General features: G+C 41.0%; 1 protein-coding gene across 7 annotated transcripts in view; it reads left to right on the top strand.

Annotated features, from left to right (window-relative positions):
* The window catches only part of armh3 (armadillo like helical domain containing 3), an 81,302-nt gene that overhangs the window by 48,741 nt on the left and 18,361 nt on the right, over positions 1-14,200 (top strand). For 6 of the 7 annotated variants that reach the window (XM_088635975.1, XM_088635973.1, XM_088635976.1 and 3 more), the window contains one exon: positions 10,912-10,990. In XM_088635975.1, the coding sequence (XP_088492101.1) occupies positions 10,912-10,990 (79 nt within the window). Of the gene's footprint in view, positions 1-57; positions 5,642-10,911; positions 10,991-14,200 lie in introns of those variants that run through there. The other variant, XM_088635978.1, reaches the window with a different exon arrangement.

The raw sequence follows: 14,200 nt of genomic DNA, 5'->3' as shown, positions 1-14,200 counted from the left end.
GGGGATTAGATGAGTTAGATTTTATTGACCTGTTTAATCACCGTCTTGCCCTCACAGGCACCTGCCTCTGTAGCAATAAGAGCACTGAATGTCATCCACCGCTTGTGAAATCCAGAGCCCTTGAGATGTCCACAACGCGCCTTTGCAAGATGGAAGTTTTGAAGTGCCCAGTAAATCTAGGATTTTTTTCATTTAAATGCCATTACATCAGAGCGTGTCGGGAGAGAAACACAAGTTGGGTCCGCAGTGGTACTGAATTCCCTGTGACGTGCAGCTTTGGGACAGTGCCAGCGCTCCTGCGTGAGGGCTGAAGTTGTGATCTCGCAGTGGGGTTGGAGATGAAGAGGAACCGGCCGAGACAGGGCTGTGTCAGGCATCGATTGCAGTGCTGCGCCAGATGATGCGCTTACAAGGAGTGCTGACTTTGATGGAGTGTCCGTTTTATTATTTTGCCTTAAAAACTTTTTTTGAAGATTTGATTAATGGTTTGAAAGTTTTATATTGATTATGACACCTTGGGAGATGATTTTATTAATCAGAAATCAATGAGAGGCCCCATTTTTTTTAACTGACAGCCGGCTCTTAAAGGATGATGGCAGTCGAAAGCCTCTGCGCCTTTTGCAGTTCGCTGGGCTTCTGTTCGTAGTCCTTTCAGGAGCGCTGAAGCCATTTTACATTTTTTTCTCTGAATCTGTCTGCAGTTCATAAATGAAGATAATTATTTAAATTCCTGCCCGGAGCACACTGTTCCTGGCAGTTAAGGGTTTGAACTCAGTGCTGCGGCTGTGAAAGGCAATGTCCCTTGGTGTGAAATTAAAGCGTTTAATTTGGGGCGGTGCGGGGTCAGTGATCTGGTAGAATGCCTTTTGGGCGAGAGATTGAAATGTAATTTTAATTTCCTCCTTGGTGTTTTACCTGTTATGCAGAGCTATCTAATCCCTCCAAGCCTGTGATCATTACAATGAGGGTATGTGTGTGTGTGATACTTTACAGAATTACTTTAACAACTGGAAATGTTTGTGAGATGGAAACGATGTTGCCATTTAAAAAAAAATACTTCTTTTAGATTATATTAATGGCTCACACAGTGGCTTTTTTTAATACTGATTGCTAATGTTTCCTTTATTCTTCAGCACTGATCAGTATCAATACTAATGCACTGTCTGTACTTCAGCAGTGTGGTGCAGTGGTCAGGGTTCTGGATTTATAACTGGGCGGTTGTGGGTTCAAATCCCAGGTGAGACACTGCTGTTGTACTCTTGAGCCAGGTACTTCATCTGAATTGATCCTGTACAATACCCAGCTGTGTACATAGGTGCAAATGTAAGTTAATTTGAATAAAAGCATCAGCCAAATAAATGTAGTAATAATATTCCATCTCATGTCTTGTCTCCGCATATGTTGTACTTGAAAAGTTTGTAACAAACGCTGTCAGCCTCTTGAGCGCTATGTTCTAACCCAGCAGAATTCTGCACTAACCAGACAGAAAGGCCTGGGAAACACCCAGATGCGGCAGGGCATTGCGACACAGGAGCGCATACATTTTAGAAAGCATTTTAATGACTAATCAATTACTGCATAATTGCTCAATTAAAGTGCCTTGTCTTTTATTAGTGACCTTAATATTGATGAATAAGCTTGTGGTATTTCTCATGTGTTAATTAATGATGGATATAATGTTTTATTTGAGGGGGTAGTGAAAGGGGGTTGTTAACCCTCTGCTGTCCTCTAAGGTATTGAAATGGAAGTGAGGACATGGAAGTGCAGTAGTGATGAAAACACCCGGGCGACAGTGCTTGGCATGATTTTTTTGTAAAAAAAAATTGCAATCGCCTTTTACTTTTTTAGCATAAACACACCCAAGTTAGAATCGCCAGCTGTTTTTGACCCTGCAGTTCTGCGGGTTTCTCCGACATTCATCTCATGTCTCTCGTGATGCGGAATCTCTCTTGCAGGAGGGTTCGCACTGGCTGGAGGAGCCAGAGGCTCAGTGGTTTGCCAGAGCTGCTATTTTGTAGAAAGCCAAGGTGGCAGCGGCAGACAAATGTCTGGTCTACCTCTCCACTCTGCCACTGATTGTGGAGTCCTGGTTGCAGTTGGTCAGATACATGACCCAGGCTCAAACAAAGTCTTTCATTATTAATCTTTTACATTCAGATGGGTTTTGGTCCATGTGTTGAGTTTTATTTGCTATGTCTTGGGTGACCTGGTTGTTTGATCAGTAGTCAGCTTCAAGTTGTACAACAGTGTGCAACATGTCACCTGCTTATGTAGCAGTTTAGCATGGTCATTGTGTTTGTAATTGCATATGAAACCAATACCCTGTAGGCACTGAGAGAGGAGGTTGTTCTCTTGGGACAGATGCTGCACCTCTGAGCCTGCTGCAGATGCTGTGACCAGGTCCTCTGTCTTGGGGAGCTGGGATGAGATCTGCCACAGCTCATTTTGCTCATGAACCTCAGTTGAGAATCTCAAAAAGTTTGGAAATGTCTCATTGCTCCAAAGTGAAATGCAACATATTTGGACCTTTAGGAATAATGTCCAGTTTTGCCATGCAGTTTTTATTCTTTCTTTAGACGAACGTTGGTGGCCAGTATTCTGGTGGTCTTAGCTTTTGTGATTTATTGTAGCGTGTGACATGTGATCCAGTTGTGACACTACTTTGTGGTCCAGGGCCAAGGTCTTTGGACTTTCATTCCTCCTGATGTTTTAGAAAGGTTTTTAAACTAGGCTTCCGGGTGTTGTACAGCCTTGCAGTCTTCTCTGTTCCAGACTAAAACGGTGCAGTTTCTCCAGCCTGTCAATGTAGGACGTTCCCATAAACCCAGGAATGTATCTGGTTGTTCTGCTTATTTTTGGATGAATTCCAGCAATAACTTTTCCATAACTTAGTGACATTTTTAATTGCTTCCCACATTTGCTGGAAGATGTAAATTGTGTCATCACAAATACTAAAGTATTTTTCATGAATTGCCTCTTCAACAGCATTTCCCATTTTGTATTTATAATTAGTTTTTTCTACCTGCATTCGGTACCCTGCAGTTGTCTACATTAAATGCCATCTGCTATGTGTTTGCATAGTCATGAATTTTATCTGAATTTTTAATTCCTTTGGCTGCTTTGACAGTGTTTTCTAATCCTCCTAATGTGGTATAATCTGCAAACTAGAATCTAGATCAATGATATACTATAGGAAGAGCAGTTTTCCTAGAACAGATCCCTAATTACAGTACATCACCCCAATTTATACAGTATATTTTATCCCTTATCTGTACCCTCTGTTTTCTATCTTCAGTTTTCTATGAATCAGTTCTCAAACCAAACACTCATATTCCCCTGAATGTCTATTGCCGGCAATTTGTGTATTCCACATAAAAGATGAACTTTATCAAAAGCTTTTTGAAAACCTAGTAATGCACTATATCCTATCCATCAAACCATTGTCTAATCACTTCTTTCAGTTTTGGGTCGCAGGGGAGCCAGAGCCTATTGCAGAAAGCAAGGGGTGCGAAGCAGGATAAACAGGTGTGGGATAGGATGGCAGCCCATCGCAGGGCAGACACACAGAAACAAACACAAACGTTCACACCAGGGCCAGTTGCCCTAGAAGCTAATTAACATAGCAGTGTGTTTTCGGACTGTGGGAGGAAACTGGAGAACCCGAAGGAAAGCCCTGCGGACACTGAGAGAACATGCAAGCTCCATATAGATAGCAGCCAAGGTCCAGGATTTACTGCAGAGCTCCAGGGCTGCAAAGCAGCAATGCTAACCACTGTGCCACCATGACAACATGCTGCCACCATATCATCTACACTATGCATATACATTACTGTTGTTGTTTGTTCAAAGAGCTCTAACACGTTTGTTAGGCAAAACCTAGCTTTTCTAAATCAAAGCTGTTTCCTAGGATATTATTTCCCTATAGTTGGAGTATATTTTCACTACTTTAGTTATTATAATTGTTCTTATATTTAGTCAAGCTTTATTGGTCTGTTATAACTTGGGTCAGGTTTCTCACCCTTTTTGGAGATTATAAAAACAGTGTTAACGGACAGTTGGAAGTGTTGCATCAGTGAATTCTGAATAATATCTCTAATTTCTTTGATTACTATTGGTAAGAATGCCATCTGCCCCTAGGGATTTATTAATCTTGAGAGCTTCTAGTATCCAAACCCCTTCACCATCTTCTGTGCTCATATTAATACAGAATTTTGTCCTTCCTCTGCTGGAGGCCTGTTGTTGACTTCTTCCTGAGTGAACACCTTAGTGAAATACTCATTTAGTACATCAGCTGTTTCCCTTTCGTTGTCTCAATAATTTTTGGCCCGAATACGTTTTACTTTATCCTTGATGATTATTTTGCTATTGTAGTACTGAAATTTATTTTACCCTCCATTGCTGTATTCCTTTCAATTTCTCTCTTGGCCTTTCTGATATCCTTTATGCTTACAAAACATTGTACTCTTCATCCTTGAATGGATCCTCTTTTTTAATAATTTTATAAAGTGCACTTTTTCCTTATATTGTCCTTATTAAATGATTGATCCTTGAACCATCTGGAATACTGTTTTTTTCTTTTTATTTATTCACTTTTGGGATACGTTTTTCTGTGCTTCAAAAACAATCTGTTTAAAAGGTTGCCATTCATTTTCCACTGATTTCGTCTGAATCCTGTCCCATTTTACTTCTCTTAACTGTGTTAAACAAAGTCTGCTTTGTGGAAAGGTTTCCTTTGGACTCTGCCTGAACAGTTATTCAAAATATGCTTCAAGGCACAAAATATGACCACAGATCCCCAGTGGTTCTCACACCTCTGTTTGCCTATGTTTCACTTTGTCTAGATTGTTTGAAAAGCCAAGAGCTATACAATAATTTTCTTTTATAGGTGCTCTGACAAACTGGGTAAGAAAGCTGTCAATAACCATGTCTACCATTTCAGTCTCTGTCACCGATATTTGTGTACAGTACGTCTTTCCAATTCTATGTTAAGAAGTTGAAGTCTTCCATGAAAACTACTACTACTTTTTTACAAAAGTTCTTTAAATCATTATGCAGTGTCAATTACACTTAACCCTGACTTAACCATGCTTTGCTTTTACAGATTTTGATATAATTGGCAACATCTAGTTAATGATGTTTGTGATACCTGTAAAATCAGAAATAGAGGATGGACTTTCCCCGCAATAAAACATGTCTAAAAAGCATTAATATCAATGATGCCCTACAGGGGTATGACCATTGGTATAGGGGTAGGCAGATTGCTTGTGGTGCATGTTATGTTTTCATATAGTTTAGCAAAATTTTTAATAAAAAACAATTGTTTAAAAAAATATAATTATTATAATAAAATTCTAACTAGGAAAAAAAGTAAAATTCACTAAAAGTAAAACAAGGTAGGAATAAATACTACATGGGTTTAAAATTCAGGAATATACTGTATATACTGTCCTATAGGGATAGTTTAATTGCTTGCAATGTTTTGTATGTTTTAGTGAATTTTATACAGGATATTTAGCACTCATGAAATAACCAGCTTGTATATTTATGATAAAACAAGGCGCAGGAACAATTTTCATTGTGTTAATTACAATTGTTAAAATATGCCAAAAGATCCAGAAAACACAAACATATATATATATATTTTCATATAATAGTGTGTTTTTGGGTTGAAAAAAATAGATTTGTGATTTAATGAACATTCTACAAAATCGAACACCCCTTCCATCCTTTTAGTCTGTTAAAGCAAAGGTTTACAGTATTACCGACATCTGCATTTGGTGATCTACTCTTTACATTATTTCTTTAGAATGTTTTTTTAATTATTCTGACCCACATCAATAAAGAGCTGAAGTTGTAGTTCAGATTCCAAAACCTGAATATTCTTTTTGATATCTATGTTGATCATCTATTTTGTGACAATTTGGAGCGGAACGGTGGCTCTGTGGCTAAGGATCTGCACCTACCTGTGGCGGGAAGGTTGCTGGTTCGTATCCTGTGGCCGGCAGAGGAATCCTACTCTGTTGGGTCCCTGAGCAAGGCCCTTAACCCCAGCTGCTCTCCCAGTCTGTGTGTCTCATGGAGAGGAAGCTGGGGTATGTGAAAAAGACAAATTCCTAATGCAAGAAATTGTATAGGGCTAATTAAGTGATCTTGATCTTATAATCCAATTTAAAATATTGCAACGTGTGGTTACTGTTTAAACTAAGGCGGCTACTTGAACGTTATTTTCTTAATGTTTTCGGTACCACTGATTTGATTTACTTGAAATATTTATCTTTAACACTCATTTCTGCTTCAGACTCGCACCTCACAGATGCCCACACTTGGTTCACAACTGCTTGGTGGAATATGGCCTATACTGTATTGTGAACTAATGCGATACAAAATGCCTTCATCTGTTTGCTCAGGCGTGACTGTGGTTTACTTGGAAGCCTTCAAACTGAAAGCAGTTTTCTAATATTCCAGCTTGCAAATGCAATCGGAATGTGCAGGTGTATGTTCAGGCCGAGTTACTTATGTATGTCGGCGGTAGTTGGTTGTGTCAAAGCTGAGAAGGATGAGAACTCGGCTCTCTCGTGACTTCACCAAAAGTTTTACCCTAGACCTGTCAAAAAGAAGAGTAGTTAGTTGGTTAATTTTAGTTGGCTTTTAATCTCCACCACCATTTTGCGAATGAAATATCTTCCCATTCACTATGACAAAAGCGACGACAGCTGCAGAGATCTGCCTGGCAGGCTTCAGACTAATGACATTCTGTTGCAGTTCCATATCCCAACTGGGCAGCACGGTGTACAACACCTGCTTATTAATGGGAACACAAAGAACTTGTTTTGATGAAGCTGACATCCTGCCTATGCGGTCTTTTTTGTTATGTGTTCACCTGGAAAACCCCCCAAGGTTTTTGATTTGTGTTTGGGTGGAGACATGACTGACGAAAACAGTCTCTGGAAGCTCATCTTTTGAACACAGGTAAATCATTCAGTGCTACATTATACAGATAGAAGACAGGCAGATCAGGAGCATATAAAATATATCAGTAACATGGGGGAGCCCAGTGTTGAAAAACTGTCATGTAAAAATTCATACTGTAACCTGGAAATGGGGCTTTTTATTATAGAGACTGCACCTACTGATACAGTCTGCCTGAGGAAGTCAGGAATTCAATGTTTCATCTTTGTTGTAGCTTGTACAGTGAGAATTTTACAATGGCAAAATAAAGGTTTTTATTTTTTAAAGCTGGGATTCCTTTTGTATAGTATGTATGAAATATGTGCGTCTCATCCATCCATCCATTTTCTAACTGCTCCTTCCCATTCAGAGTCGCAGTCTCGGCAAGCAACAGGCACATACTGTAGCAGGATATACCCTAGACAGGATGCCAGTCCATCGCAGGGCACAGACAAAGACAAGCACACACGCTAAGGCCAGTTTTCCCAGAAGCCAGGTGCACTGTTGGAAGAAACCGGAGCTCAACCCATGCAAACATAAGGAGAAAACACAACCTCCACACAGATAGCACCCCAGGTCTGGCATTGAACCCAGGGTCCCAGCCTGCTGCCACTATATGCAGCTCTGGACAATGAGATAGACAATGGATATTACTCTGGGTGTATGTTTTTGATTCCAATTGAAAAAATGAAAAAAAAAAGTCTGGAAAAGCCTGAATATCCCACTGTTGCTGAGCCATTGTTGTAATGTCCTTTTTACCAAATATTAAGCGTTTTATGCTCTACTCTCAAACTGTGGCTGTTTATAATGAAGAAGTGATGTATATTATCAGGCGCAGTGATCTTTTACTGACCTTTACATTTTTTTTCTTCTGGGTGGATGTGCATTGACCAATATGTTGTGATTTTACAGAATGGCCTGTCGGAACTTCAGAGTCTTAGCAAAGTTTTAAAATGAATGTCGAATGTAAACCTAAATCTCAAGACTAACTTCATCTGCTAGTGTAATGTTAAGAGTGCTGTCAGTCACTCATATGGTATCTCTTCATTCTAATTGGTTATCCATATTCCAAAAAGCACTCAAACGAAGGATGTGATTCGCGTTAGCTTACAATGCCAGCTTTTCACAGTGGGCTCCCCACTGAGCTGGAAAAGGATTTCAATTTCCCAACGCCTCCAGCTTAGCTACACAAATACAACATCCCCTTAAAAAAATAAGATCATTTAACTCCCGGCTAATTTGAAGGTCTACCCAGTGATAACTGTAATGCTGTTGATTCTTAATTACGCCACGCAGCTCAAAGGTGGGGGGCGGGATTTTTTTGGACCATGTGGGAAAAATGCAGTTTCCAGGTTCTCTGAGCTGTAGCTGCTGAGCTGTTTTCGGCAGTGTCAGCTTGCCCCTATCAGGCTGGAGAAGGTTTCGTCCTCTTGCTGAATATACCTCCTTTGTCACCTGTCAATCAGGGGTACTCGGTTGTTAGGCCCCTTTGCCCAGTTTCCATGGAGATCAGGCTCAGACTGCTGAAAGGTCAGCGGAATTTGCCTCAGGCCCTCATGTGGCCTTTTTTTCGCTTGATTATTTCTCAACCGTGTCCGTTTCAAAATCTCCAGGGAGTCTCGTGTTATTCAGGCAAAAAACCCCAACGTTTTTTAGCATCTTTATTTATTTAATTTTGATCATAGGCTACACATGAGTAGCTTCAGTAAGTCTTTGAATTAAAAATGAGATGCCTGTGCAGACCTTACATATTCATTTCCAGTCACATGATCCATTTCCAGCATTCTCCCGTGTGGAATAGTGTATAATATGAGAAGCAGTTAGTGTTGCTTCCCCAGAGTCTTTGGGTTCCAGGTTTATTTCTGCTCTCAGGTGCTTTATGTGTGTGTGTTTTTACCACTTTACCATGGAACTTACTGTCCTCATGCTTCAACACACTTCCACTCTCCTTCCAAACACAGGCTGGCCAGGTCAATGGACATTTCTCAAGCGTTCCTGAGTGTAGGTGTACGCTCCATGTGATAAGCTGCTGTCCTGTCTAGGATATTGTTCTTCCTTAAGCCTACTATTTCCAAGACTCTCACCAGGTGAAGCAGCTTTCTGTGATGGATAGAATTTAACAATTTATTTATTGAGATCTTATCATATACAGCATCACGTAGTCCGTCCCGCAACTCCCAAAAATGATGGTAAAAGATGAAAATCCTTTGAAGTTTTTAGTCGCAGTGGCAATTCGAGTCCATTTTAGAGTTGAGACTTGTTCCCTTAAGAGATTTTAGAGGAAAGCTCTTTTTCTGTCTCTTAGGGAGTTTACCATGTGGTTTCCAGACCAATATATATGTTGTACAATTAAACAGGGTACAGATAGTCAGGTTTTCAAGATTCTGCAATTAGGTTCTAAAACAAGTAATTGAATAAATGGTTTTGTATCTACTTTGGAGAAGTGCTGATCCACAATTTGGTGAAAACATTGAACAGAACACTGCATGTGACTTCCTGTGTGTATGCTCTGGTGAAGCTAGTTGCTGTACCAGAAAACCTGAACAGCATTTTTAGCCTTTTTATTACCTTTGGTTACAGAACAACGGGAATGTAAGAATCTACAGAAGGTGGCGCCTGTGTGTGTGTTTCTGTGTAGTTCTGATGACGGTATGGCATCTCCAAATGCTAAAATAAATGGTAACAGATCTCTCTGCTACACTTGTGATGAAAACTACTACATTTACTTTTTCTTTCAATGTGTAGATGTTATTAAAAATAGTTAAAATGGTTTCATAAGCCAAAACCCACAGTGAATTTTATGTATGAGAAATATGTACTGTAACTTTGTTTGTATATGATAGATATTAATCTTAATTCAGGAAAATAATTCTCTTGGGTGATCACTGTAGACATCCTTACACTAAAGACACAACTGTTATCCAGTGGCCCGAATGCCCTAACTGAAGGAAGCTGCCCATTGAAATGTTTAAGTTATTGCTCTTCCTCCCTGTATCAGCATTGCTGAGCCTGCTGAGGTGAAGAAGGCAGGGATAAATCCCCCGTCTTGGTCTTCTGCCTTCTGTGTCCGGTAGCTGTGCACATTGGCTTGCTCGGGGACTTGGCAGGATGAGGCCTCACGGTGAAATTATTAGTGCCAATGTAAGATTCACCCTGTGGTCCCAGCTGCACAGTAGTCTATTCCGCATTGTAAACCAAGGCAAACATGGTGCGAATGCCAAACCTTTTAGAAGAACTTGAAGCACCGATGGGAAATTATAAGAAAAGTAGGTGAATCGTCTTGGCTCACAAAGCAGTCATCGCCCCCTTAGGTAGCTAAATAAATTAACGTATGCAGAGGATTGAGAGACATGTGCTAAGCTTCAGGGCCCCATAAAACACACCTCATTTAAGATATTTTAGGAGATTAAGAGCCTTCCTCTTTTATTAGGGGGAAATCGCAGATTTATGGATCCTAATGGATGGTCAACACACTGCATTTAGGAGACTCATAAAACCCCCTGAGCTGCATCACAGTGGCAGATATAGGCTTTGTGCCCGTGAGAAGCCACTTGCAACATGATTTCATAGTTATAGCCAGCACTTAGGGATTCAAATGATATCAGGGTGTTGTAACGCTCGGCAGCACTGAGATTGTTTTGTTTGCAGATGTAATTGCGGAGGTTAATCTGCCGATGGATGCAGTAGTGCTTTAGTCTAGCTGGGAGCACAAAGAAGCAGCAGCACAGACACGGACTGGCGAATACTGAGGATGAATTGGAATAAGGCGCATGTGCATCATCATTACCCCAGGCCTCTTCTGTCCCTGCCAAGGCAGCAGCTGCTTTTGTTGGGGGGGGGGTTTGTTCATTTATTTATGAACTTTGTTGCGTCTCTGCATCTGTTCTACAAATCTATTCTTAAACTGTTGTCTTGTGGCCTTTCACGCACTTTCGTAGCTCTTACTCTTTCTTTTTTTTCCAGAGCTATAATCAACCATTTCAATCCCAAGATCGAGTCCTATGCTGCTGTGAACCACATCTCTCAGCTCTCTGAAGATCAGGTAAAGAGCACCATTCCTTTTTGTATTTGAAATTAAGCAGCAAATCCCACACACGTTATAAAGCGCAGCATATTTGAAAGAATGGGTATATCGTAGTTTCCATGAGAGCTTGGTGGCATGATCTTGGATTTGATTTACAGGACTCAGACAGAGTAGAAAGAGCACACAAATGAATGTCTGTGACAAAACACCAAGCACAAAATAGAGCAGCTGTACGTGTCAGTTTACCTTTGTGTCCTAAAAAGTTTACTTGAGAAAACTATTAGCCGAAATAAATATTTACCTTATTGCTGCGGGGAAGGTTTGAACAACTGTGTTTTCCTGGTGCGCTGGCCTAGCTTGGTTAGCAAGTGACCTCTTCTTTTTTAAAGGCAATGACCTTGTGTCACTTCCAACTCATTACCAGGGAACTGGAGGGGATAAAACAAAAGGCATTGAGTCTCACTGATAAGAGGCCTTGAGTTATGTGTAAAGGTAATGGGGAAGTAAGATTATTGAAAAGAAGAGCCCTCTTTATTTGGAAGGCATGAACAGCTGTTACACGATGTATTACCCTGCCACACACCATGCCACATATTTGCATTACAATGCCACCCTGCACTGTAGTGTACACCTGGGACTTCTAGACTCGGCTATTAACAAGATGCACAGGTGCTCAGAGGCAAGAATACAGTAAATGAAAGTCTTTCAGTCCTTGTTATACATCTGCTTACAGCAAGTCAGCTGCTTCCATTCAATGCTTTACAGCCACTGTACGTTTGAATTTCGTGTTCGCTGCTTTGATTGGGACATAATTCTGCTTCCAGAAGGAAAATGTTTGCAGTGTGGGGTTGACAATGGGTGTTCCAGAAGTGGCTGTAGGACTGGACTTTGGCAATGGTTTTGAACGGGTCTGCGTGAAGCTGTGATTGTTCCCTGCAGCCTGCTATTTACTCCTTCTCAGGCATGGACTTGTGCTCACTGCATGGCCCCACGTGCCTTATCTTGTGTCACAATGTCTTTCCTCTCCAGCATCCCACCAAAGAGATCAAATAGCAAGAGCAATACCACACACCCTTTGCAGATATTCTCCAGAGTTCAGTAATGGAGTGGGACAAAATAGCAGCACACAGCTCACGTCCAGAGAGTCTTGTGAGATACAGTAAGACTTGTGAGATGACAGTAAGATGCCAGTGTCGAGATAAGATGGGGTTGTTGAATAATTATGGATTGTAATTAATTGATTAAACATTACAGACTCAATAAATACATAATATATATATATATCCTACAATGTTATAACTTCATCTTGAACTACGATGTATTTGTGATATGGATCCTTTACTGCACTTAACGTCATGCCTGGGCCAGGTCTGACCGTTCCAGTTGTTGCAACATTCCCACAAGCTCCCAACCCGTCACTCAAACTAGTTTGGGTCGCTGTTCAGTTAAGCCAGCCCTTTTTCAATCGGGCTGCCAATCTAGTTCCCAATCTCATTAGACGCCCTATTAAGTTGTATGGTTGCTCTGCCAGTAGAGCCTCAATCTCCGTGCAAGTGGCCGCATCTCTCTAAATGAAAGCTTTTCTTTTGTTTCACTGCTTCCCTGCTCCCCTGCACTGCAATACAGTGGGTCCTTTCTCCCCCTTTTTTACCTTTTCCCTTTCCTGTCTTCTCGTTTTTTCTTTCTTATTTGTGCATTTGCCCCCCTTTTCTGTAAACCATTCTGTCTGCGTCAGCCTGCCAGCCTCTCTGTGATATCAGAGGAGCAAGGCTGATGTGAAACAGAGTTTGCACTCTGGGCAGTGGCCCAGTGTTTCTCATTTATTTCATTCTTTGTGCCCCTTTGTGTGTGTCTCATTGTTCCCCATTCTGTCATACTTTTTGAAGTCTTGATTTATGAGTCATTTCTTCTATGCCGTATGATTAAACATAAAAGTTATATTTCAGTACAATGTGATATTGAGGCTATGATCATTTGCAAGAGATGAGGTAGTTGATTGCGTTATGTAAAGGCAGAGGTCATCTGAAACTGTGAAGGGCAGTTAAAGCCAATGTGTACCATTGTGATGTCAGAATGCCAGAATCCCCAGAACTCTACGATGCCACCCAGCTGTCACTCTCACACTTGAGCAAAAAAAGGCACAAAACCATAGGAGTCTTGAAGAAATGGCAACCCTCACTTAAAACATAGAAACATTTATAGATTCAAAGTTTTCATTCTGTTTCAGCTTAATGGGTTTGACAGTACAATCAATACATTGACAATGTATTGATACCAGTAATACAGTAATATGGATGGATCTTTGCTGTCTGCCTTATCTTTGGAATGGTGCTGGAGTTCATGACCAGTGTATAGAATGGGGCCAACCAGGCAAGAGCTTGTGGTCCCAGGTGTATAAATGTGGCATGATGTGGTTGTATCCTGGTGCCATCCCTCACTTCAGATCCTGCAGAACCTTTGGTAGCTCTGTGACTTTAAAAGTTTAAAAGTGACTTTAAAATGTTCTGTCTTAATTCACCCCAGTCCAGTTTTTGTCCAGGGGTACCTTGGCAATACCAACCAGATGGCTGGAGACTTGGTTGGGGATGATGGTGGGGTAGTTTTGGATGAGTGGCTTTTGAACCTGTCCAAACCGGCTTATTAGACTCCATCACTTCCTGCTGTAACGTTTCAAATTAAAATCCATGCTGGTCTCCCACTTAACCTGTGCGCCATATTTAGGGACACGATGAGATGATCTGCCATCTTTGGGTCTCCTGAAGTATCATGTGTAGAGGGGGGTGCTCTAGAATGAGGCTCTGTGTAGGTAAGGGTAATCAATTTAGAGAGCTCACCCAGCACATGTCAGGGGAATGGTCCCTGTTCCATCTGGCTTAATAGAATGTCTCTGGTTGTTTGGGGTCATGAATAAGTGCCAGGTCATTTCTTGACAGCCCGTCCACAAGTACCATCACTGGCTGGTACTGGGTATCCCCAGTCTGGATGATGACTGTTTAAGTCTTCCACATACAGTAGATGGCTGGGTGGGGCAGGGAAGGTAGCATTTGCAGTTCCCAGCTGGTACTGGAAGGTTTATAAATGTTGGCTATGTGGAAACTGCCAAGCACTATGATGTCACAATATGTGATTATTGCCAGACGATTTGCTTGGGCATTGCTGGTTTGGCACGTCCATGTTATCCATGTGATAGTAGAAAGAAAACACAACGTTTTCCGACAGACGACACCT

Source organism: Lepisosteus platostomus, chromosome 6, assembly GCF_059453375.1.
Source record: "Lepisosteus platostomus isolate fLepPlt1 chromosome 6, fLepPlt1.hap1, whole genome shotgun sequence".
Classification (NCBI taxonomy): Eukaryota; Metazoa; Chordata; class Actinopteri; order Semionotiformes; family Lepisosteidae; genus Lepisosteus; species Lepisosteus platostomus.
This window is presented reverse-complemented; position numbering and strand designations above follow the sequence as displayed.